The sequence below is a fragment of the Myotis myotis genome, unplaced genomic scaffold (genome assembly GCF_014108235.1).
Source record: "Myotis myotis isolate mMyoMyo1 unplaced genomic scaffold, mMyoMyo1.p scaffold_m19_p_7, whole genome shotgun sequence".
In the NCBI taxonomy this organism is placed as follows: Eukaryota; Metazoa; Chordata; class Mammalia; order Chiroptera; family Vespertilionidae; genus Myotis; species Myotis myotis.
Genome location: NW_023416379.1, coordinates 74,930,380 through 74,957,159, shown reverse-complemented (window position 1 = coordinate 74,957,159; position 26,780 = coordinate 74,930,380). Strand labels below are relative to the sequence as shown.

General features: G+C 36.4%; 1 protein-coding gene across 1 annotated transcript in view; it reads right to left on the bottom strand.

Annotated features, from left to right (window-relative positions):
* Positions 1–612: 612 nt before the first annotated feature.
* The window catches only part of BMP5 (bone morphogenetic protein 5), a 120,493-nt gene continuing 94,325 nt past the window's right edge, over positions 613–26,780 (bottom strand). Inside the window, exons 4-7 of the mRNA XM_036318353.1 lie at positions 18,090–18,284; positions 7,252–7,328; positions 5,862–5,972; positions 613–2,334 (exon numbers count right to left, since the gene is read on the bottom strand). Coding sequence (XP_036174246.1) covers positions 2,185–2,334; positions 5,862–5,972; positions 7,252–7,328; positions 18,090–18,284 — 533 coding nt within the window. The 3' untranslated portion in view covers positions 613–2,184. The remainder of the gene's footprint in view (positions 2,335–5,861; positions 5,973–7,251; positions 7,329–18,089; positions 18,285–26,780) is intronic.

Here is a 26,780-nt window from a genome sequence, read left to right as displayed (position 1 = left end):
CCCATAGGGGCCGGCAGTGCCTCCACTGCCGCCCGCAGCCAGTGCCCTGAGGCTGACACCGTCATGCTCCATGCCGCCCCCTGGTGGTCAGCGCACATCTAACTCCTGGTGGGTCGAAACTCTCACCCATAGGGACAATTTGCATGTTAGCCTTTTATTATATAGGATATGTACACACATGTATAGATATCATTTGAAAAAATATGAAAATACTGATACCAATAATCTCCCTTCTTAAATGAAAGAGAATAAGTGAGATATTTTCCTATTCTAATCGTTTTTGCTATTTAAAAACATTTCTTTGTTGTTTAAACAAATTAAGAAAATATTTATCGAATTTTGCTTTATTTAGCAGTGAGTTATTTATTAACACAAAAACTAGTTTTGGCAATTAAAAAAAATAAAGAATCATGTAATCCACATACCTTTTATATCTGATATTCTTATAGTCTCAGTTTGTGACATACTTACTTGTTGCATCCTTCAAATAAAGAGTCAAACCAAGAAGCACAATAGAAACTAGCATAACAAGTTTAATATATTTTAAAATATAGAAATATATTTAAACAGCACATTTAAAGAATAATATAATAGACTTCCATTTCTTATTCTTACAATGGTATGCCATTAATTCAAAAATATATTATTTAATGTACCTCCAATATAGTTATTATCAAATCTTTAAGATAAACTGTATTTTAAAACAACATTACAACATACCTGAATTACAAACAAACCCATAACATTTTTAAGCTATTACTATTTTTATTTGAAAGATCCAAAAGAGTGATTAATAAATGGTGCTTTATGAATATCCTAGATGAACTATAAATAGGCCTAGCTGTGGAGCCACCATAAATGGCAAGTTATCCATCTAAACGTCATTCTTTAAGAAATCAGTGTGTGTTAAAGAAAAGCCTTAGAAGGCAGAGAGAGGAACAGGGAGAGAAAATAAATTAATTTCAGAGGGAAGAACACACATGCACATACACACAACAGAACCTTCCCGTTTGGAATTATTTGTGCTTGGAGGAGGGTTTACAAAATCCCTTTACAAAATAAGGTTTTCATTGAGCTCATTCTCAAAGATATGAAAAATGGATTTCAGCTGTTCTTTCGAAATGGCAATTCTGTCAAAGCCATTCTGGGATTTTGGGTAATTTCCTCCAGTTTAGTTTCAGTGCTTTTACCCTAAATAAAATCCCTTGTATCACATCAATCAACGGACTCAGTTATGAAGGAGTGCTAAAGAAAATGGCTCTGTCGGCATCTTGCTCCGGTATATTTTATGCATGCAGTGACTCTTGTCTGTGGGGAGGGAAGTGGAGCACATGTAAAGTTTTCTTTATTTTGGACTCCTTTTAAACCAGAAAAAAAATCTGCAGCAGTAGTGTTCTAGATAATAGGCAGACATGATTTATTTGAGGTAAGAAGGTTGTACTGCCATTTTTTAGTGTTAACTTGGAAAGTCATGGACACAGGCTCAAGCCTGTCTCCACAGAGTTCCTGAAGCTTTGAGCTCTTTGCAAAATCTGCAATTCACAAGCCAACAAGGAACATGCTCCTACAGTTACACCAATCTGTGAAAGCAAACAATTACAACAATTATGTGCAATCTTTCAGATTCTATATGCTGCCTACCATTTATTTATTCAAATCCAGTTCAACATTTCACTTTATTGGATGCAGTAGAAACTCTAAAAGAAAAATTGTGTTTATCTAAGCATTTTTGTTTGGGTTGTTATTTTTTTAAGTTTTACTTCTAAATAAATATCCTGGCATAGTTTTTATTGGAGCAACATAATCATATGCATTCGATTTCTTCCATCGATATTTAACAGTAAAAGGAGTTCTTATTTCAAAAAATATATTAAAAACTGTATTAGGAAAAAATGTTGACATGGAATTGAATTGGACTTAACATACCTCATTGAAAGTTAGACTGGGCAATCTATTGTTTAATGTAGTGACCTATAAAATAGATTTTATTGATAAGGCATCCATAAAGGAGAATATATACCTTTAAATAAATAAAAGTGACTATATACATGATATTGTACATAGGTAGAGATGAAATGAGCCAGACTAATTTTACAGAATTCTCCTTTTATCTGAAAGTATACTTTTTATTGTAGCCATAAACCTTAATACAGATCTTTTTCTTATTTCCATTATTATTTAATATTAGTGGCAGCCACAGGAGCGCACTACCATGTTTCTGTATTTTTTCAAAATGACATTGGAGCTGTCGTCAAAGTATAGCACAGAGATGGCGTTTAATTTGGTTGGAGCACAACAAGGCTTTGGTACGTGGTCAGGAAACATCAGATGAACCTGGGAAAGAAAAAAATGTTTTGTTTCTTTAAGAAATAAGGTAAATATTTTGTCTGCAGCTTTAAAATGGTATGCTTGTCTTATCACTCACCATCAAGCACACCCTCCACTATTCTCTTTGTGTTCAGTAGCTGGGGTGGCTGGCAATAAAGGATGTGTTCTTAAGCATTAACACCTAGAATCAACCCAGTAGTTCTAATTATGTGTTGGGATCTTGAAAAATGTTCAAACAGCTAAGGAAAATACCTTATATGGAGAAACCAGTGAAAATTTTCCTGGGAAAAAGAACATGACAACTAGTACTTAGTTGCTTTTGGTTAAAACGACTTCTATTTGCTTCCTGAGACAGACAGAAGTTATAAATGCAAATCAGTAAAGCCACACAATTGGACTGTAGGAAGATTCAGATCTAAGAATTATTTCAAAAGGATAATTAAACAATAAGTCATCAAAATTAAGCCAACTCTTCATTTTCCATTGTAAAGGAAACTTAAATATAACAGCAAAATAAACTCCAGGTATAATCCAATATTTGATTTAAAGTTTACAGCAATGATTTCAACTCTTCACATAATTTTCTTAGCAGATTGGGTAGAGTTTAATATCCTTTTATTTTCTTTCTCCCTTAGACAACCTCTAAAAAGCAGGCTAAGCTAAATCGGAAGTAAAGAGCCTAGATATTTTACGAATTGAATCTCCATCCCCCCAAAAGCCTAAAAAAGGTGGCTGAACATGGAAAGTGAAATGCTTAAATAAAGGGTTTATTCTCATTTTGATCAGACTGGCAGTCTGCCTATGGTCTGAGCAAGGAGCCAGGACCTGGTCCCCCTGTTCCCACCCATCTACCCTAGTCCTTCCCTAGAGGGGTTTATGGGAAGTCTCACTGATGAGTCCTGAGGGATCTACAAAAAGCAAATATAGCCTCCTAGAGTTTGGCTGTACAATGTCCTGGCTGAAATGATATAAGAGCCCCGCGTATGGACAGAAACAGCAGAAAAAATGAGGTGATCTGACATGAACTTGAAATTTCCTAAGACCTCACAAAACTAAAAGTTGGATAGTTTCTACAAATTTCAGATGCAGCTTGTGTCCCTCATCAGTTTTATCTTCCGTAACACGCACATACGTGATTGATCACCCCGTTTCAATGGAGCTTGGCAGCCTCACGAAGCATTTGCTTAAAAAAAAAAAAAAAAGGATTGTTCTTGAATGGCTTCTCAAACATGTTAGTCACAAACATGCTCTCCTTTAACAACAAACATGCCCGTCTTCTTGTTTCATGTCCTTCACAGAGCGAACAGAGAGAGTGCACAATGCCAGGGGGAAAAATCAAACTTCCCATGGACGCTTCAAGTTTTGTGATGACTTATGTCCCATATCCCAGGACAGTTGGTGCAGAGCGGGGTCTTGTTCCAAGTGCACATCAGATTTTATTTTTAATGTTTGGCTTTCAACACTGCCTTCTACACTATTGCCCCAAAAGCTGACAATATGTAAATATCTATAATAATAAAAGCATCATATGCAAATCGACCGAACAGCAGAACGACCACCTGGACGACCTTATGGACAAAGCCGGGGCTGCGAGGGAGGCTGAGGCAGCAGGGGCTGTGAAGGCCTACTCTTGCACAAATTTCATTCATTGGGTCTCTAGTATATTTATAAGAAGAAAAAGGGAAAGGAGAGAAAGGGTTGTATTTGACAGTTTTTTTCAATTATTAAGCATTGCTTCACTAGAGGGAAATGTTGACACGTTAGATAGGTAGCTCAGGAAGCAAGTGTCTACTTTCTGAGTCATTGGAATGAGAGTAAAAAGAGGCAAAGAAGTTTCTGAGAAATTAAGCGGCATGTTTTATAAGCTGATAGTGGCTGCCCTCTGTGACATTACAGAAAGACAGTGATCATGGCTATCGCTTCAAGGCATGACCCAGCAGCACTGTTCTCTGTATGGCCAGCTCTCAGTCAATGTGAATTCTCATAGACATGGCTAAAAGGCTAGACTTCATAGCATTTATTTATTTATTTTTTTTACCAGTGGAAGTTTGAATACAAACATTCATCCTTTGCAGAGCATACCTGCTCCAGGCCCCCCAGAAAAGTTGCCCTGTATCATGAACTACTTATCTGTACAGAGAGCAACAATGAAGGCATATCAAACCTTAAAATTCTTCCAGGAATTTTCTCTATACTTTGCATATGGTATGGAAGTAGGCAATCTCATTGGTCAAGACTCAGAAAAAGAAGAAAATGTGTAAATGACTACCTTTCAAAATACATATTTGTTTTATCTCTCTGCTTCTCTTACATCACATTTCTTCCCCCCAAAATTTTGCCAATGCCCAAGCTCTAGTTGTCATAGATGTGTCTTTGGTGTCTAGCTATTTGGTAGTACATCGGAAGTCAATGAAGACAGCAGCATAGTGGGCATTCAAGAATTTCATCTATCAATCTATATACCCCATTCCTTATTCAGAAGGAAGCTAAGATACTCTTTTCATCAGCTTTCAATTTTCCATTAATTTTGAAGAAAAAAAAAGGTAACCTCCTGAAGAGTCAACTCCTCAAAAATTCTAATAGTTACTCTTTTTTTCGTCATAAACAAACCTCATCCACTAAGAAAGATTATTTACTTGTTTTTATTTTTTTTGACCAATAGCTACTGCTCTCTTACTGCCATTCACCAAGTAACCTCATTCCCATCAGTAAATCTGGAGTCTAAAATACTTTTTTTCCTTTCTTCTTTCCAATTTTCATATTAACCACCACACATTAATTTGGAATAATATCACATAATCTATTGTACCTTCTAGGAGCCTGTCATTTAGTCTTCCGGAGTTTGACCCTCTGCCATAATGCAGGTACGCCAGACTCTTAAGAGGTTGCATGAACTCATTTAATACAGTACAACCATTGAAAGACCATGAAATCAACAACTCACTATCTTTTTCACAAAAATAAGCCTAGGCTATTACAGATTAAGTCACTATTTGATTTCCTGAGTCTGGAAGGGGGAAAAAAATGAAGATTATTTTTCACCTTAAAGGTAAAAAAAGGTATTAGGAAATAGAAATGTATCTTCTACTTATATTCTACATTAAAGAACTTTCATATTGTCACAGTGTGTTATGGAGCATCCTTAAATAATTAGAGTAAAAGCCCTTAGATGAAATTCACTACAGCTATTATTCAATGTTTTTGCAATGATTACTAATGAATTGTTAGGTTAGAAATAAGTCACTGGGAACCTGTGTGGTAAGTCATGTTGCATAGTGAAGCAATCGCAGAATGAACACATCATATAATTATGACAATTCTCCTATCTGAATCCTTCCCCAATATGGAACCAGGATTAATCTCTAAACCAGCCTGAATATCCCAATTTGTTACTTTGGCTCTAAAAAGTGCCAAACAAGTTTGAGAAGAGAAGATAATGCATTGGTAACTACCAATGGATGCTTTCTGTTAAAATAACTTTATATGAAGTTTTCATCTTAAACCAGTTTCAATCCTACAAAAACAAGGCATACCAGAGTTTGAACTATGGCATGGTTGGTAGCATTCATATGGGCATTGAGTGGAAAAGAACATTCTCCATCACAATAAAATGCAGCATATCCTTCTGGTGCTATAATCCAGTCCTAAAATGCACAAAAAAGGAGAAAAAAGTAATATAAAAATATAATTCTTAAAAATACTCAAATATATATAAATCTGGATAGGTTTGTTTCTCTTCTTGGTCCAACAATTAGTCTAATAGGATAGCCTCCCCCAAGCCCTTGATTTATTTTTAAGTTGAAGTTCACAAAAAATATATATAAATATTTTCACAAGAAAATGTCCTCTGTAATTTCTCCCAAGAGGTTGCTATGTACAATATTCATAGTATGTATAAATAAATCTATGCATTCATGAATAAAACCATAATCATGAAATAGTATTCTAAATATCCTTTAAACAGGAAATGATGAACTCTGGAAAGTTCAAGTGAACCAGACCAAAAAAATAAATAAATAAACCTGAGATAATTCTCATTACTTCTTAATAACTCATTCTTGGTTTTGAAACTTGACAACCTCCAAAAACTTTAATATTTGTTTCTTGTACTGTTTTTATTTTCATTTGTACATTAGCTTTATAGACTCTTTAGAAGAAGTGAATTGAAGCAACTTCCAAAAACTGCACATGAAAATTTCTAGGAAGCTAAAAAATTGGCATATGTTATGATTGCTCTATTTTTTCCCAGAGAGGTAAAAATTGGCCCAAATATAAAATTTGAAAATGTTTACACTCTAATATTAATTCTCAATAAGATAACTCATATTCTGAGAATCATTGTAATAGGATAATATAATCTAAAAAACTTCAATTTAAATGATTACTACATAGAATTATTAAAAACTGTATTGGTTAAATTCTCCTCCTCGCCCTATTGATGAAGTTAATTATATGTTTATGAAGCATATGTGAAAGACAGCAATAAGTTTGAAGTGCAGAAAAACAACTTTATCTGAAAAATTTTTTTTAAATGACAGAGACAATAAAGTCAAGAATTCTGTTTCTTAGACTGATAGTTTGGGACTATTGGGGACAAAGAGAATTGCTTGAGTTAATCTGAAAAAAATAGTATTAAAATCAAAAGTTTGAAATACTTAATGAATAACACCCTTTTTCACTTTCTAAATATTACAAATATCATTTCTTCAACATAATTTTTTTTATTTTTACTATAAAACCTAATAATTATGTTTTTATGCTGAAAGAATAATGGATAAAAAATAATGTGAATAATCCATTTACTGAATAGTCTGGTTAAAATAATTGATTGCTGTATTGGAAAAATTATTGACAAAGATTACAAGGAACTCAGGATTTATCATAAAGCAGAAAAGAACACTTGAATTGATTGATCATTCTTACCTGCCATCCCAGATCCCGGAAACTCACATAGAGCTCATGCTTCTTACAGGCTTGTTTTTGTTCACTTGTATTATAATCTGAAGACAAAAATCAGATTTTAAACAGATGGCAGCTTATTGTGTATACCACTACTATTTCTATGGTGAGGTCACTAATAAAAAAAAGAGGCTATATTTGAAGTTGTAAAATATGAGTTTGAATCTTAAACCTAAAGCAACTTGATAACCATGTGAACTTTAGGTAAATTACTCATTACTTGTTCTGAGTTTCTTCTTCTATAAAATGTAGACAATAGCATTTACCTTTTGGGGTTCTAACAAGATTTGGTTAGACCCCTTATGTGATGGTGCACAGCATGATGCCTGCCACTCATTAAGTACCAGCTGCTCAATGAATGCTCATTCATTAATTTGTGCATATTATGGTAGCATATATAATATTTACACAATATTTTTAAACATCTTCCATGAAGCAAACACTGGGAAAGTACCAATTGGGATCATACTGAGTTTATTTTATTTTAATGAATGTTTTAAACTCAGGATACCCAAAGTTGACCATTTGATCATCCTCCCAAAATCTGTCCCACCTGTAGACCTCTCCATTCTTGACTGATGGCAGTTTTCCAGTTTTATAACATTTCTTAAATAAAAACATAAAAAAAACCAATTTGGAGTAAAAAACAAAACAAAACAAACAAACAAAAAACTCCTTTTTTTCCCCTCTCCCACATCTAATCTTTCAGGAAATCCTACACATTTTGCCTTCAAATACGACCAAAATACACCCACTCTCACCACCTTCATGACTGTTCCTTGTCCAAGGCACAATCATCTTTCACCTGAATTACTGCAATATCCTCAATAATATTTTCCCTGTCCTGCCTGGCTCCCCTACAACAAAGCAGCCAAGTAGACCTTTTAATAAGTCAATTGAATCATATCACTCCCCAGCTCAATGTCCCAGGATGGTTCTCCATACCCATAAGAATGAAATATCCTCACGTGCCCTATAAGGCCCCATTAATTCCCCGATGCCTTTTCTGCTCCTCCCCCTCTCCTTCACTCCAGTATGGCCATGACACCTCCTTGCTGTTTCATGCACAGGTCAGCTTTCTGCCACCTTAGGGTCCTCGTTCTCACTATCCCTTCTTCCTAAAATGCTCTTCCCTTGCATATCTATATACCTAATGCCTCTAGTTGCTCAGCTCTTCACTTAAGCATCATCTTGTCAATGAGGCCTTCACTGACTTTCTTAAACCAACACCCTAATATTCCCGGTCTCCCTCCCTCTCCTCTGAATTGTTGCCATTTCACTGATCCCCTTTAGTGTGCTATGCCACTTACTCATTTATTATGTGCATTGGTTCTTATCTATTCCCTCCTGTTAGAATGTCAACTCCTCAAGGGTGAAAAATCCCATTTGGTTCTGTTTGGTTCCCTGGTATATCTCAGTGTCAGGAACAGTGCCTGGCATACCGTAGGTACTGAATAATTCTTGGAGGCATTAATGAATGAATTTCTCAGCGTCTTTCACAAATTATTTGAAGCAAATAAAATACATTATTTCCATTACATATTTTGGAATATAACCTGAAAAACCCATAACTTTTAAAAATTGTTTAAAAGATTTAAGGATAAACAGAGAACCCCAATCTTGTTTCTGGAAAAAATAAAATACCGAAGAAACATAACTTTATAGAAAATCTTTCAATATTGTCTTAAAGTTTGTTCACACCTTGCACCAAATGTATTTTAAAAGTCAACCGATTTTGATTTTTTTTCCCAACACAAAACATGAAAGAGGGGAAAATTTAGGGTAAGGAAGCCAGCAAAAGAATTTATTTTCAAAGAAGGCAGCTAAGTTTTTCTCATAGAAATAAATGCTACATTCATTCTGACAGTCATCTCTGGTAAACCGAGGTGGCAGTTTACTATGCACAGCAGTCTGTCATAAGATATCGCCTTTCAGTGCAATTAGCCTCCACCTCTAAAGAAAATGTAGGCGCATCAAAGACCCCAGGAGCCCGTCTTAGTGGGCCCTGTCATCTCCTTTCACAGTTACTTCAGCTCCTTATTTATTTAACGTCAGTCTAGAAAACAAGATAATGATTACATTTTAAACCTAGAGACATTTTGCCTCCTAGTTCAGAGTTATTCCTACTGTGCAATTACCTTCATTAAAACAAATTAAATATGTTTATAATGATGGGAGATGGAGGAAAGAGAATTTATTTGAAACCCACCACTCACTCTCTGGGTAAACTTCTCCCTTAATCAGAAGAACACAGAATAGACAAGCCTCCTGTAACTCAACATAAAACAAGATGAAATAGATAAACTCCCTGTATCATTTTTAGAGAAAAAAAAAAACAACAATTATAGTATTAGTTTGATTGCATAAACTTTTTGATATTTAGGATTTTTAAAAAAGCCAGCTATGCATTAGACCAGGGGTCAGCAAACATTTTCTTTAAAAAGACAGACAGTCAATATTTTAGGCTATGGGATATCCCTTGCAACACTCAACATTGCTGCTATAACATGAAAGCACCCATAGACAATATATAAATGAATGGGTAAAACTTGACTTATGGGTTCTGAAATTTGAATTTTATATGAATTCTACATGAAACAAAGTATTCTTTGGAATCTTTTGTCAAACATCAAAAAATGTAAAAAAAATTCTTAGCAATTGGTCCATACAAAACAGGCAATGGGCTGAATTTGGCTCTTACTTCACCAACTCCTGCATTAGACAATAAGGGAAACATTTATTCTTTTATCCTTGTCTTCATTAAAAACGCTGGATATGAATAACAACACTGTAGCCAATAACACATACAAGTACGTGTAAAAAGCCATAAACTATGTATGTGGTTATTTGAATTCCATGTTTATAAAAAAAAGTAAAGTAAAACGTAAATGTCAAAATATATCTGTTCCATCTATGCAGCTTTTCATGCAAGCTAAGTGATGTATATAATGTAACATCGCATAAAGGTAACGAGCAATGAAATTTATAACAGAATCTGGTTCCAAGAGTCTGATTTCATAGAGCGTTAGGACCATATGCTTATTCTGTCAGAAATAAAAATTAATGGATACTGAGTGAAGTAAATGTTGTACCCAAACCAGCAAAGTCTGCAGTTAGGTGTTCTATAAATGGTTGGCTGAATAACTGAGGGAGGAAGGGCAGGGAAGTTAGATTTATATCTTTAAAAAATACTGATTGGCAGCCTTTCAAATATTAAAATAAAATGAACATAATGCTACTGTTGATGAACCTGCCCACAAATGAAAAGTTGTGCCAGAAATTACAAAAATGTTTTGGTGCCACAGCACACACTAGAACAATTTGCTAACATTCCTCAATCACAATGCAGATATCATAAATATAGCATTTCATTGTTTTGTGTCTTTACAGTAACAATATTGGGAAATCAGTGCCAAAATATTTAAAGCATTGTTAAATATTTTATGCCAATTTCTTTGTGGTCAATTTCTGAAAAGAGTAAGAATTCAACTATTTTTCTTAGTTTGATTTTTTAAAATTATTTTTTCTAGGAAAAAGACATTGCAAAAAATCAAAATAAAATACATGGTGATTAAAAGTAGTTAAAAAAATTTCTGAGGTCTACAGAGAGCTTCATTAGTCTGTCCACTCATTCCTGAAAAAAGCAACAATAAATAAATAAATATAGGCTAGCCTATCTTAATAAATAAATAAATATAGGCTAGCCTATCTTAATAAATAAATAAATATAGGCTAGCCTATCTCTGAAGGGTACAAAAGAAAATCAAGTCCAAAAAAATCTAGTTACTAATATGGGTTTCTTTTTCTTTAAATTTAGTATTAGCTTCTTTAAGGGATGAAATATAGATAAATTTAAAACAAACAAACAAACAAAAAACACACACACAAAAAAAACCAGAAAAAAATCCAAAATAGAGTTTAACATTTAAGCACATCAATTGCTTAAACCAAATATAAGATATTGTGTTTCAAAGTAAAAGCCAAGATGTTAGCATTCCCACACTTAGTTCCCCAAAGGAAAAGGAAGTCAGAATCTACAGCATCGGGATTTTAATTAATTTATAGGAAATGGAAATGACAAATGAATGAGGATACAAGAAGAGGTAAAGAAGAAATGGTAAATTTTTTATTTGGCCTTGGGAAAAGAGAAATTCACGACAAACCCAAAACAATACCAATTCCCCCCAAAAATGAGGAATTTCAAAATCCAGTGAACTCCTCACTTGAATGTCTGCACAACTCAGTAGGAATTAGTGTTATTAACTTGTGTAGGGATAACTGTGTTTTTCTCTGTTTGAATGTATGATGCAAACCAGACATCTCAAAACAATAACTATCTAGAGCAGCGGTTCTCAACCTGTGGGTCGCGACCCCTTTGGCGGTTGAACGACCCTTGCACAGGGGTCGCCTAAGACCATCCTGCATATCAGATATTTACATTACGATTCATAACAGTAGCGACATTACAGTTATGAAGTAGCAACGAAAGTAATTTTATGGTTGGGTCACAACATGAGGAACTGTATTCAAAGGGCCAGAAGGTTGAGAACCACTGATTCTAGAGTGTTTGCTTCACTGTGCTCAGCAAAGCACCTATGATCCAACCTTCTCACCTTAGAGCTCATTGACTTAAAAACCTGTCCACAAACCTGACTTTCAAACTGCCTTCCAGGCATCTCTAAATGCAAGTTTCCCAGATGCCTCCTACTCTCTATTTTCATTTCTGACTTTACTTTTTTGATGTTTACTATTTCAATTAACAGGATCACCAGTAACCTAGTGGCCCAAGCCAGAAAATTTCATAACTTTCTTGATTTTCTCTTTTTCCCTCGTATCCTTCATTAAATCAGCCCACAAATCCTCACTAAATTGACCGATTTCTGGACTAGTTCACTGCTTGGAAGCCCTTTGCACATTTGGTTACCTCCTACTACAACATCTTCTTCTGGTAACTTAATCTGGGTAACACTTTATCCCTGCTCTCCTATATCTCTATCAGTCTTTGGTCTCTTTCATAGAATTGCTTTTTCTCCTGATTCTATACTTGAAGTGTTGATGTTCCCACTGGAGTCTCTCTCCATGATGTTTTTCTCTTCCTTTGTTTCTATGGTACTGTCAAGTCATAGGCCACATCTAACATTTTTGGCTCATATCTACATCTTTTCCTCTGCCTTCCACTTATTCTTTACACTCCCATCTCCAGAGTCCCGTTTGACTCAGTCCCAGTTGGCCTCATTCCACATGTTTTGGTTTCCACTTCCACTCTCTCCAATCTATAATTTTTATTGCATGAGGTGTTGGACTAGGCCCCTAATCATATTTGGGATTTCAGTTTCCTCCCTTGGCATTCCACTCTTCACTCTGGTACCAAATTTAACTTTCAAACATGCATATCTGAGTATGACTCTCCTTTTTTGAATGTCTATATGAAGACACCATAGCTCCTTATCATCACATACCTACTCTCTATGACTTGGTTTCATCATCATTTTCTCACTGATATAACACTCCTCTCACACAGGAATACTTGCATACTCAGCCATTTGACACTGTTACTTGGCTCTATAACTGTGCATATCAGTCTGAAAGGCTTCATCTCTCCCTCCATTTCTGGAAAATGTCTAGTCTCATATAAGTGCCTCATGAAGTCTTCTGGAGTATACTAGGTACTAGCTTAGGTTCTTATAGTGTTAATCTTTAATTAGATTAATCTAATTAATCTAATTATAATAAGCATGTACCATGGTTATCAGTTCTTTATACACATTAATTCATTTAATCCTCACAACCCAAGTAACCTCACCCTATGGTAGTGATGGCGAACCTATGACACGCGTGTCAGAGGTGACACGTGAACTCATTTTTTGGTTGATTTTTCTTTGTTAAATGGCATTTAAATATATAAAAATAAATATCAAAAATATAAACCTTTGTTTTACTATGGTTGCAAATATCAAAAACTTTCTATATGTGACAGGGCACCAGAGTTAAGTTAGGGTTTTTCAAAATGCTGATACGCCGAGCTCAAAAGGTTCACCATCACTGCCATATGGGGTAGGTACTGTTAAAATTTTCAATTTACCTATGAAGCAACAGAGGCAAATAGAGGTCATATATATTGTTCAAGATTATACAACTAGTAAGTAGTGGCCCAGGATTAAGTGATACGTAGATGATAGATAAGGGTATAGATAGGTAGGTAGATAGATACAGCGATCTTGATATTATATGCACCAAAATAATTGTTGTTTTAGGAGGTATTTCCAAAGTTTTTCAGGACTCAGGGTATAGACATAGGCTTTTAGTGTTAATTACTATAGAAATCATGTGGATTAGATGTATTCTTATATGTGCAGTCTTGCAGGATTTTCATTGATTTTGAAAGCCCCGATTTAGAAAGAACCAAATGTCCCTTTTAAGAGCGATATGATTAAATAAACTCTCACAAGCACTATTGACTATATGCGGTAGAGGTCACCAAGAATGAGATCACCAATTTTAAAGATGGTGGAGACATATTGTTAAAAAAAACAGATAAAACAAGGATATAGCATTCCTAAAGAGGTAAAATTATGGAGACAATAAAAAGATAGGTGGTTGCTAAGGAGGAGTGGGGGATGAATAAGCAGAGGACAGAGGATTCTAAGGGCAGTGAAAATACTCTATGTGATATTATAGCAAAGGATATACATCATTTTACATTTGTCCCAACTTACAGAATGTACAACACCAGGAGACAACCCTAAGGTAAACTAGACTTTGGGTGATTATGGAGTGTAAATGTGGGATCATCTTTGGTTACACATATGCCATTTTGGTAAGTGATATTGATAATGGGGGAGGCTATCCATGAATGGGATGAAGGAGTACACGGGAAATCTGTACCTTCCTCCCAATTTTGTTATGAACCTACCTAAAACTGCTCTTAAAAAAAGTTGTTAAAAATACATAAAATACATCAATCATGTAGTTAAGAACACATAACAAAAATATATTCTCCAAAAGAGACTATCTATGGAAGAAAAGGTTTTGAAGTGCACATACCCTGTTGATATCGGGGTAACCTATCTCAAAAGGATTAATTGATCAAAGGAGAATTCTAGCCTTATTTATGACTTGATTATTTTTAAGTAATGAAAGCATATATTAATTATATAAAATATTCTAAACAATTGATTCCAATTAATTGTTCTTTCTGGTTTTGATTAATAGGTTTGTCCAAGAGGTATTACTTTATATTCCATCCACTAGGCAAGAGATAGTGCCTGTCAGGGTTGAGATTAAGTGCACAATGTTTTCATTATAATCACTTTTTGAAAGAAAGTGTCCTAGGAAATCACCATGGTGTAGGGCAGGGCCACCAATAACTGGATTTGCCTTCAAAGATCTCCGGCATGGAGCACACAATAAGTAATTTTATCAAGCAGTTCTGCAGTGAACCAGGACTTGCCTTTGGCATTTTAGTTTTTTCCAAATTTTTAATGCTCTATTCTTATTGACACTGATATAGGACAGCATCTTGCCCTCAGTAGGTTCTTTGACATTTTTTACCAACCCTGTGCCTTTATATTTTAAAGAGTGGCTAACCTAAAAGCTAGCTATTGCCTCCATTGTCTTCCCCCAACACCCAAATTCAAACATCCACTGTACTGCCTCATCGTGAAACAGGCTACCTCTCCCATAACATGTTTGCTCAATCTTCTTGCCAAAAAACTAAAGAGGGGTAGTTTCTGCAGAAAACATGGGAGCTGTGGTTCAGTGTATTTTAACCTGAAGAGGGGGTTAGGTTTTCCCATACAGTCAACACATTAACTTAAACACCAAGTATTTTGATGGTTTCTGTTATATGCTAGACATGGTCCTAGCCAGGGGTGGGCAAACTTTTTGACTCGAGGGCCACAATGGGTTCTTAAACTGAACCAGAGGGCCGGAACAAAAGCATGGATGGAGTGTTTGTGTGAACTAATATAAATTCAAAGTAAACATCATTACATAAAAGAGTACAGTCTTTTTTTTTTTAGTTTTATTCATTTCAAACGGGCCGGATCCGGCCAGCGGGCCGTAGTTTGTCCACGGCTGTCCTAGGCTCTCCCATAGGAGTATGCAGGAATAAAGGGGTATTAAGAAATCAGAAGGCAAGAATCATTGAAATAGGAAAGAAGTGGGGGTAAACACAGCAATAAAAACCTGAGTTTTAATTCTCTTGCACTAACTGAGACTGTCAACATTTGATGATTTGACTTGAAAAAATAAATAAATAAATAAATAAACGCAATCAGGCAAACATCTACTAAAACACTCCTCCCTCCTTTCTTAGCCATGGAGTCTTTGCACAGTATTTTATTGTAAAAGCCTAATACTATTACAACATTTATTATTTATATTTGGATAATGTTAAAATTTCACTGGCATTTCAAGTCTCCTAAGTATCAAATTTTGTGTTTATATTAGCATTTCCTTTCTTAAAGCCCTGTCTTTTAGGTCAAATTCCATAAGACTTTTTTCCTGTCTGCTTGATTAGTACCTATTGAAAGGTTAAGTCTCATAGACACAAACCAGCTACTTTCTTCCTTTTTTATTATCAAAATATGAACTTGCTCCAAAACCATCTACCACATATTTCACATAAATGGTTGCCAATGACAAACTTTTAAAAGAGAAAATATTGGTCTATATTAGAATAACTTTGTGCTCTAAATGGTGTTAGGAAACTGGTGAAAACTTATGCGATTTCTGCCCCATATGTTTTATTCATCTCTTGTCATAGCAGTACATTTGTTACTTGTGGCCAGGAAGAGAAGATAAACAGAGTTCACCAATGGGGAAAAGGACTTTGATGATTTCGCTCTCTAGACCGCCTCTGCCAGAGATGTTATGAGCTCAATAATAAGTACAGGACTTGGGCTTTTCCCTTTGTAGTTTCCTCAAAAAGTATTTACTATTCTATTCAAGTTTTAACAAACCTTTTTCTTAATGCAGTCTGCTACATTAAATTAAAAACATTTCAACCAATTTCAGACCATTCTACATGAAAAGAAAAATATACAACTTTGACAGGAGAGTATTTACAAGGAAGGGAAGGTCTTAGAAAGTTGTTTTTCCCCAGCTTTCATATTAACCAATTACAATTTTTGCCAAACTAAATATCTTCTGAAGATCTTTATAAAATAGATTGGTAATGAGGCACTACTATCATGTTTTATTTTCAAGTGAAAAAGATGGTTAAACTTATTTGTTAGATAATTATTTTAAAACATCGCTCTAGTCCTGGCTGGTGTGGCTCAGTTGGTTGGAGTGTCATCCATACACCAAAAGGTTTCAGATTTGATTCTTGGTGAGGGCACATGCCTAGGTTGTGGGTTTGATCCCTGGTTGGGGTATGGACTGGAAGGCAACCAACCAATGTTTCTCCCCCCCCCCCAACTTCCTTCTTTCTAAAATCAATAAGCATGTCCTTGGGTGAAGATTAAACAAACAAACCAAAAAACCACATCACTCTATACATAGCATGTAATTCAGTATAATGTTTTTTCATAAAGATATCTTCCCTCTTGCTTCTGTTGTTAAATACACCAAATAGATTTCTTTCTAACAGTACTCTCCTAGAGCCCATACTTTAGGAAGTTTCCAATGAATTCCACTTATTCTTTTTGTTGACAGTCCCAGATGCAAAAATAAACAAACAGACAGAGAGACAAACACAAACAGGTGTTTTTATATGATTTATCAGTTTTAAGTGATTGGGGGGTGGGGATGAAGAGTTCAGGTATAATGGCAAACACTGTCTGGATGTGTCTTTTCGCAAGAGTTAAGCATTCTAATTTGCTGAAAAGCCATATGCAGGGATTACATCTGTTTTATCTGCCAGCTCATCTATTGTGCCTCGCATGTGGTGACCATTAACATGGAAGAACACATATTTCACGAATGAACCAACATGTTAGACTAAGTTGAGATGTGCTACGGTAACTTTTCCCCTCCAAATAGACTTATTGTTTAGAGATAAAGATAATTTCTTGGCATAAAATAGCCATCATTTTTATCTAAAAAGAGCTTATAAAAATCTGCCTGTGGCCTGGACTAAACAAGGCACTTATTGGCATAAATAATATGATGAAATCATTTCAGATTTTGGCAGTTAGAGGCATTTAGATCAAATTTACTTTTATATCCCTTCTACCAATCAATAGATTAAATTGCAGGCTCATTGGGATCCATTGTGTGCTTATAATATTTCACTGTAAGATTTTTATATACGTGTTCACACACACACACACACACACACACACACACAGAACAAGGCAGATTATCGAGATAATAGCCCTCCAAAAAATTAATAGAAATACAAATATCTTAATGATCTTAATTCCTGCTTCTATTGTCAGAAAAAAAATTAAACTGCCTGATTCACATGTATTGTTTTAAGTACTAAAGAAACATTTTTATGTTGAATTTACCTGGCTACCCATCCATATTTGAGAGGTCCTGGGGAGGTCAGCTCAGCAAGCTGTGCAATTCACTTTTGGCTAGACTTTGTTGACGTAGCCATTTCATAATTTTATTACTGCCAGCTTGATTTTAATTTGAACTGAATCTTTCAACATAGCAAGGCCAGCCATACTTATTTTAAAATGAATTACCAAGTGATTCACTGATGAAACATTCTGGGGATGCTAGAAATATTGCTGGGTGATTTAATAAACCAAATAAAGGTATATCCAGAGAGTAAATTTATGGCGGCTACTTGATTTGCAACATGTGACCCCATAACTCTGTGCATTGCTGCTCCGGTGTTACCTTACCTCCGACACTGGGCATTCTGGAGGAGTCCTGGTGAGAGCTGGATTTACTGCGGTTTTGGTTTTTCCGTTTGTTGGCTGCTCTCACGGATCGCAGGAGTACCTCGCTCGCCTTGAAGAAAGCCACCATGAACGGTTGTTTTGACTGAGGCCCATGTCTCCCCACCAGACCAGCAGATTTGACGTTGATACTGCGTCCTAGAACACAATGCACAATCACTTGGTTTATGAAAAACAAGATCAAGTTTACCTGATATGAATGAATTCTGAGAGTACTTTGGTGGGGGCGGGAAGAGTTTTAAAACATTATCAGAATCTTTTCTTTTCAGGCCAAATATCTTTATAAACATTGCGAGTTTACGATTACAGACAATTATCCATGCTTGGTTTTGCATTTTTGCATCATTCTTCCACCACAGAACACCCTCGGGCTGCCTCCACTGACAGAGCTCTCAGACCTGGAAGTCAGCAATACTATACGTGGGAAGGTTGACTACCATCAGCCTGGAAATGTCCACATTGAGTAACAATTTCAAAAATATGAGCTATGGGCTCTTCTGTATTAAGTTCCCTATAATTTTCCTCTAAGTGGTAAAAGCTGAATGGCTGGCTGGATGTTGCTACTTTCCCCAGCTCCTTTCGAGCCCTTCAAGCATTAATTAGTGCTGATAGCCTCCCCCTTGCCCTCTGGCCTGTGCCCAGCAGACTTTACAGAGCTGGGCTCTACTGAAAGCTCTTCAAAGGTCATTCCAGAAGCCCCGCTGGGGATGGGGACTTGCTTCAAGTGCCAGCTTTTTCTCAACTGGAGGGAAACATGAAGATTTCATAATTTCCCTCCTTCTGAGTTTTGACACAACTGAATGTTTACTGAAAAGATCTCAGAAGACACAAACCAAGCCTGGGGTCTTTCAGAAAGGAGAAAAATGCCCGATGAGCATGAAGACTGACCTTCATCTCTGACCTTTCTGAGCCACTCGGTATGGCTGTGCATCAGAGAAGAAGGACCGGTAGAGGAGTGAGTTAGAAGTCAAGGTGTCCTAGGGCCTAGCAGTAGAAGTTAATAAAGTGCCTCTCCCATTGGGGTAACAATGATAACACTTATAATTATAATCATGCCAAATGTTTTGGAGCCCTTGCTATGGATATGCTAGTCATTTTACTGTTTTCCTTGTGTTATTTGATTCCACAAATAATCTAGGAGTTACATATTACTATTTCCCTGCCGGGAGCCGGTCCATGCTTGCTGTTTCAAGGGACCTGGCATATATGGCATACTGTTCTTAATATGTTTGCTCACCTTCTTGGCACTATGTGTTTTAACCAAGGTCTCTGAGAAAGGTTGTTTCCCCAGGTAGGGATTTTCCCCTGAAGTTAGGGAGGGAATAAAACCTCTTAACTAAGTGCCAGGCGGGTAATTAGTCACTTTAACTACGAACAATCATGCTTAAGCTACATAATCTTTACTCCCTGGAATGGAGATAAGAAACGCCCTAACCTTTGGAATAGAGATTGATAGGATTGGAATCAACTGGTATAAATACAGATGTAACAAGACAGAACTTAGAAGACAGAACCTACACACAGAACTTAGAAGACAGAACCTACACACAGAACTTAGGAGACAGAACCTACACAGAACCTACAGACAGAAGAACTTCGCTGGAGAGAACATGGCAAAAGATCCTGGACTGAACCTGACTACAGAAATTGGCAAGAGAACCTGACTAGAACCTGGTGACTGAACCTGGTTGGAGAACCTGGACAGAACCTGGCTGAAGAACCTAGTGAGGGAACATGGCTACTGAACCTGCCTGGAGAACCTAGCAAGAGAACATGGACACAGAACCTGGCTAGAGAACCTGGAGAACCTGGCTGGAGAACCTAGCAAGACAACTGGCCACAGAACCTGGCTGGAGATCCGAACCAGAACTTCTCTGGAGATCCAGACCAGAACTTGGCTGGAGATCCTGGCTAGGCTGTTGATCAACTGAACACTGTCTTCGTGTCATTCCTTCTTCGCCAACTCCGTCCACACCTTTGGGGACCCCTGGACTGCTTGGGTTGGACCCCGGCATTTCCCCTTTTTACAATTCACTCTTATTATCCTCTCTAGTTTAAAATAATCACTGAAAATTATAAATATAACATAAATATCTAATCATATACTTTAATACTATAATATATATGAAGCAAACCATTGGCTGATATTGGTCCATGAAAATCACACAAAGAGAATGAACTATGTAATCTTATGTTGTAAATTTAGTTGAGAATTACTAAAAACTCATGCAAATTATCTACTTGACATAGAGAAGTTTCCCATCTTTGAAGAGTAATATATAATGTGGTTTGAAATATGTGCATGACTGACTCTGCTTTGCCCCATGGGAGATGTGCATGTTTTCTTAAAATATTTATTCAGTGAAGACTGTGGAGCAACCTCAGTCCACTCTATAGCCGGACCCACCTTAGAAGAAGGAAAAGGAAAACAAGTCCCTGAAACAGCATCAATGGCTTTTTAGCAAATAAACCCATGCTCTTAACAAAATTTATTTTGGCAGCATAAACACTTTTGTGTATACTGTATTGTGAGGAGACCTTCCACCGTCAGAAAATGAGACTGTGTCATGTGAGGCTGTGCAGCTGTTGGGACAGACACAGAGGTCCTTTAAATGTGGAGGTATTGGTTAAATAAAAAAGTGTGCTCCAGTCCAGGCAGCATCAGGATGCTCAACAATTGTTCTACAGCATATTGGCAAAACCTGTTCAGTCCCTAGAAGTATTAAAATGGCATTCCACCTCACCAATGACACTATGCTCAGTCCTACCCAAGAAAGCGCTTACAAATAATCAAAGCAGTAAACCTTAAACAAATAAGCATATAGGTTTCTCTTTTAAATGCAAACTTACAGTGGCTTTATGCCAGAGTCTATATTTCTTAGAAAAACTCTATCACTGGCATAAATGAAAGAGGCAGTTTGATTTGTGGTCAGAGCAGTTTCCATTCTACTTCCACTGTAACAAATGTATTAATTCAGCTCAGACTTCCTCCTTCTGGCAGCCCTTTTGCTGTAAAAAGAGAAATTAGAAGTTCCAGCCAAATACCATACCTTGAACTGACCCACTTCAATACATAAACACTTTTACAACATGTTTATTCAGGTGTAGCAGTTGAAATTGGTTTAAGATGTTTCCAGTGACAGAGAGCTCAGCAACAGAAAAAAAAAAAAAAAAGAACTGAGAAACTTAACTGTTATGGAATAGAATAACTGGCAATCTGTTCTTCAAATTTTTGATTTTTTCCCCCATCTTGGAGTACAACATAAAAAGTATTTGCTGAGCTTTTATTTTGATTTTTTAATGAAGTGTTAATTTAACAGAAACTAGATTTTTACTTGTATAGATTGATGACTGCAGAAATTATTTTTAATATATGATCTTTCTAATACTGAAATAGGTTGCTGCAAGATGTTCACAAATGGAATACAGTAAAATCGGTTTTCCATTCATTACAACACACACAGACCCTTTTATAGTTAAATAGGCACTTAACGCAAAGTTCCAAGTTTCCTTTGGTTTGCAGGAGGGTTTCTTTTATTATTTTCCTAAAGACTTTCAATATTTTAATTTTATCTGTGGAGAAAAAATACTTCTCTAAAGATTTATGTTCTGAAAACCGTAAAGATGTGCATATGTTACAAATATGGGTTTCTTGGGCTTTACAAAGGTGGATATTGTGTGTGAAGTAAAGTACCCTTCAAACCAATGTGAACTCCCTTTAAAATAACTTTTGATATTATTAAGTTTCCTCTTGGTTTCCTTTTTACTTCAGCAATGAGGTGACTATTAAGATTCCATAAGTTAATGCTTGCTCAGTTACTTTTGGTCTTGAGCTACACCATAGCTTAACTATTTGACCTACTCCTTCAGACACAATACACCTACATTGATTATGTAGACTAAACCTTTTGAATGGCTGAACAGTTGTTTCTATTAGAAGTGCTAATGGGAACCCGGACTATATTACATGTATTGAAAGTATTGAATCTTTTATAAGATTTATTTGAACATGGTCAATTTTATTATTAAGCATACAGTATGTTTTAGATACTGCAAATATAAAAATAAAGAAGTCTACCCAAAGCCTTTTGATTTAGGAAACCTATATGTAGATGTGTATTAGTATGGATTTAATTTTCAAAGTTGATCCTTATTTTTTACTTCTAGTTTAAAAGGTATAGTATTACAGATAGATGATATATAAAGATTAAGCATTAATATACCATAAAAATGGGGTGGGATAATAAAAAGAGTATTAAGTTAAAAGGATGGTAAGGACATCAGCTTGAGCCCAAGCTTAGTCACCTTGGGATTCAGACATGTCTAGGCATAGCTAGAATATTGGTAGGAGTAATTCACTGCACATGTTTTTGAATGAGGATGGAGCAACTTCATGGGAAAGTCATTCTAAGGAAAAGGTGAATCCCTAACTCATAGATTCAGAACAATGTCCTAGTGAGTATAAGGAAACAGTGATTTTAAGTCTGTGCAGCTCCAATTAGGTTGCATGACTAACTTCTAAAGAACAAAGAGAATTCAAGAAAATGTCATAGAACTGTTTTTACCTAACGTCCCTACAAAATACTAGGAAGTCAAGGCATCACTACTTTGGAGCTTGGTTAGTAATGTGACACAGGTGGTGGGAAAAGGTTCTCCCTAAATCAGAAGAGTGGCTTTGGAGCATCTCCTCACTGGGACAGGATGACAGACTGTGGATCCAAGATTATCTCCTGTACCAGCATCAGCATGAGCTTCTGAGAGTGGTCACTGTTCAAAGGTGAGCAGAGCATTAGGACTTTAAGGTGCACCAACAAGTGTACCAAAGAGAGAGACAGTGCCAATGATGCATGAAGTGACTGTTAGATCAAGAGGTCACCTCCCTTGCTGTTGTAGTAAAATATAGAAATGTTTAAAAATGCTTAAAGCCCTAACTGGTTTGGCTCAGTGGGTAGAGTGTCAGCCTGCAGACTCAAGGGTCCCGGGTTCGATTCCGGTCAAGGGCATGTACCTTGGTTGCGGGCACATCCCCAGTAGGGGGTGTGTGTGAGGCAGCTGATTGATGTTTCTCTCTCATCGATGTTTCTGGCTCTCAATCCCTCTCCCTTCCTCTCTGTAAAAAATCAATAAAATATATTTTTAAAAAAATAAAATAAAAATGCTTAAAGAATGTCTAAAAATATTAGGAAGGTTTTGAAATGTTTCCTTGAAACTTAAAGTGTGATATTAAAGACACATTCCCCTCTGCCCTGAAGCGTGTGTACCTCATAGATAAGGATTTGAACTTCAGTTACTGACTCAGAGTGACTTGTCAAGATAACCATTTGAGTGAGTGATGTACTCTCCCTAGATAAGCACATGTAGCCCCTGCCCTATTTGAAATTAACATGTGTGCATTGACGTAATTCATTGATAGCCACCTGAATTGCTGAGGGTACAAAACAGGTTTTAAAAATGGGTCCTGGCCAGCCAATGGTGCTTGCCTGTAGAGACAGCCACAAAGGCACGTCCTTTTGTCAGTGCCGCAAGCGACGCTGCTCCAGGCTCCTCTCTGCCAGAGGACAGAAGAATGGCTAGTACCTCCCAATCTAGGTGCAACCAAGCTCTTGGGTGAGGAACGCCGGCCCCTTGCATCCGGACTGGACCAGCCCAGCTGCTGGACCCCAGAGGACAGCACCACTGGGATCCCATTATGCCTGTACCCGCAGCATCAGGAACTTTTATTGACTAATAAAGTGCTGTGTGATTTGCAACTGCATATGTTTCATGTGGTGTAATTCCTTCGGCAGTTAATTTAATTATTTTGCATACTCTTAAAACTGAAATTAAGGTTTCTGGTCTTTTTGGTCCTAGGCCTGCCCTTGGTCCTGCTTGGGTAGAGTAGCCTCTTGGCTAGCAACTGCTTGAATGTCCCACACCTGCACGGTTAAAGTTTATCTCAAGGAACCTTAGATAAACACCCCACATCCTTTCTTGGGTTCTACTTAGGACACTTGCATTATATCCAGGCCCTAATGTTGTATACTGGGCAGATGGAAGAAATGTGACCTGTTAAATGGGTACGTTGATAACAAGAGACAGAGAAGAATTTGGTTGTTTAAGCTTAAATAGTTTTGGGGTCTCCTACACAAATGGGAGAAGATAGGAGATAGGAAAGGCCCCTGAAGAACTTTCCAGCATTCCAGTGATTTCACTGATGGCAGCTACACACAAAGAAACAATGTTTGTGCCCAATTATCCTAGGCTTGTGTATCATAGAATTCTTGGATTATAAAATGAAAGAGATCATGAGAACAAAAATGGAAGTCAGCGGTTTGGAATTGGCAGAGGTATTTGCCTTTTATGTTTGTAAAAAGAATACCCATTAGATCTTTGCTTGTAAAAACTTTTAGAACTATTCATATGTTGGCTGCCATATTGCCCCTAAAAATGATCATACAAGTACCAAGGGAAGAGAAACAATGTGAGCAGCAAAACATATCTGGTCATATAATTTCTCAGTTGTATTAACCACACAGTGAATAAAGACTGGGCTAGGATGACATCTAAAAAGAAACAATTATTCTCTTCACACAGCAATCAAGAGGGACGAATGTGAGTCCGGGATTCATGCCTACTAAATTTTATCATAATTGAAGCTGGAGAGTCAAGACTTCCAAACTTCGGACCCTTAAGACTTTGGGTAAGCACTGGGGTCAGGGCATTGTATTCACATCTGTCTGAGAACACACTGTTTCACGGTTAGTCAGAGAGAAGGTAAGCCGGCAAACCAAAGATCCATCTCAAACTCACTGGTTTTGTATTTCAGGCCATTCTTTTTGGAAAATGTGACTTTCAAAGTGTTTATTTCTTTAAAATCAGGGTTATTAAAGGAGACTCTGACATAAAACAGCTCTTTAGAGACATGTTGATGTTACAAGGATAAGTGGTTCCAAATAGGAGCATTTAGTTTCCCTCCAGAATATACAGTTTGAAAAACATTCATTTGAGCATTTATCAGAGTCTAAACGTTCATATCACTCTAAGATGTTAGCATAAATTCCAGTTTGTTTTTCCCTCCATAAACCCACAGTAATTGACTGCTTAACCCAAAACACCTGTGATGGAACTTGTGCACAAATTGTCTTTCCTTCAATTCAGAAAAGATTCTTGCAGTATCCTTTATGAATGATTTCATAGAAAACAAGTCAATGCATTGTTTCTCATTCACATATCCTCCTGATCTTTGCTTATTTGCAATCTGTGATTAAATTTGATTCTGGGACTCATAAATTATAGTTTCTGTAATTCTAAATTATACTGGAATTTAACCCCTCTAGAAGCAGATGATTTAAAATGTGCAGAATTCTCTACCCAGCATATAGACCAAATCATTTTACATCAGATTTTAAGGAATGTGGAGAAGATACAATTTTGTCTACTTAAATTGCATATACATTTTAACTCAGTGTGACCTTAAAGTAAGCACACTGTAATCTAGCTCTCAATTTCAACTCTGTTATAATTTGATGAGAAATTTACATAGCTTCGAGTTTTATAGAACAAGCATAGACTTATGGCCAGATACAAGCACATGGATTTGATATATCACAAGCAGAATTTTACATTTGGGCTGAGAACTTTCTTGTTTTTAACATGTTTTACATTGCCTTATACACTCAAGCACCAAGAAAGGCTGGATATTAGGCGATCTCAGTGACACAGGAAAAATTTGATTTATTGGGAAAACAGAGTGTAAGATAGTAAGGTTTTTGAGTGATTCTTTATAGTAATTCTGAGGTTTTGTCTGAAAAAAAAAACAAGCTCTTCATGCAGTGCCTTTGCTAGAACTTCCCACTCTCTTCTTTATACTGCTATTTAAAAGAGTAAATTAAAAATAACCACTTAATTACATATTAAATATTACATATTGAATATTACATATGTACAATTCTAGTACACTCAGTATTGAAAAAGGTTCAAAAACCAAAGAAGGAACAAATGTCATAATATAAGAATAAGAATAGGCTTCTGTGGCTGATATTAAAGGAGAAAAGACATATTGGAGGTATGCAGTCACAGAGGGTAATTGGGAACAATATGCTGACACTGACATGAAGTGTGAGTTAAGAATTACCTAAAGATAAGAATGTGGTTATGCCCTAGCCGGTTTGGCTCAGTGGATAGAGCGTCGGCCTGCAGACTAAAGGGTCCCAGGTTCAATTCTGGTCAAGGGCACATGCCCGAGTTGCAGGCTCGATCCCCAGTGGGGAGCATGCAGGAGGCAGCCAATCAATGATTCTCTCTCATCATTGATGTTTCTATCTCTCTCTCCCTCTTCCTTCCTCTCTGAAATAAATAAAAATATATTTAAAAAAAGAAAAAAAGTAAATGTGGTTATAATTCCTGGTAATATGACAGTAGGAGGAATCCATTTTCCTCTATGATTGGGATGTGAGAAGGAGAGATAAGTTCAAAGGAGGAAGATTTTTTTTTTAAGTTGAAATTCTTTCTACAACTTTTGCAGAAAGGACTGTAATGCCCTCCAGCTTGAAAGCATGGTGGGGATTAGAAAAGTGGATATTTGGTTAGAAACAACAGCATGCTGACTAGAGGCGTGAGGGGGAAAAATACAAACAGTTGAGGACTGAAGTTCAT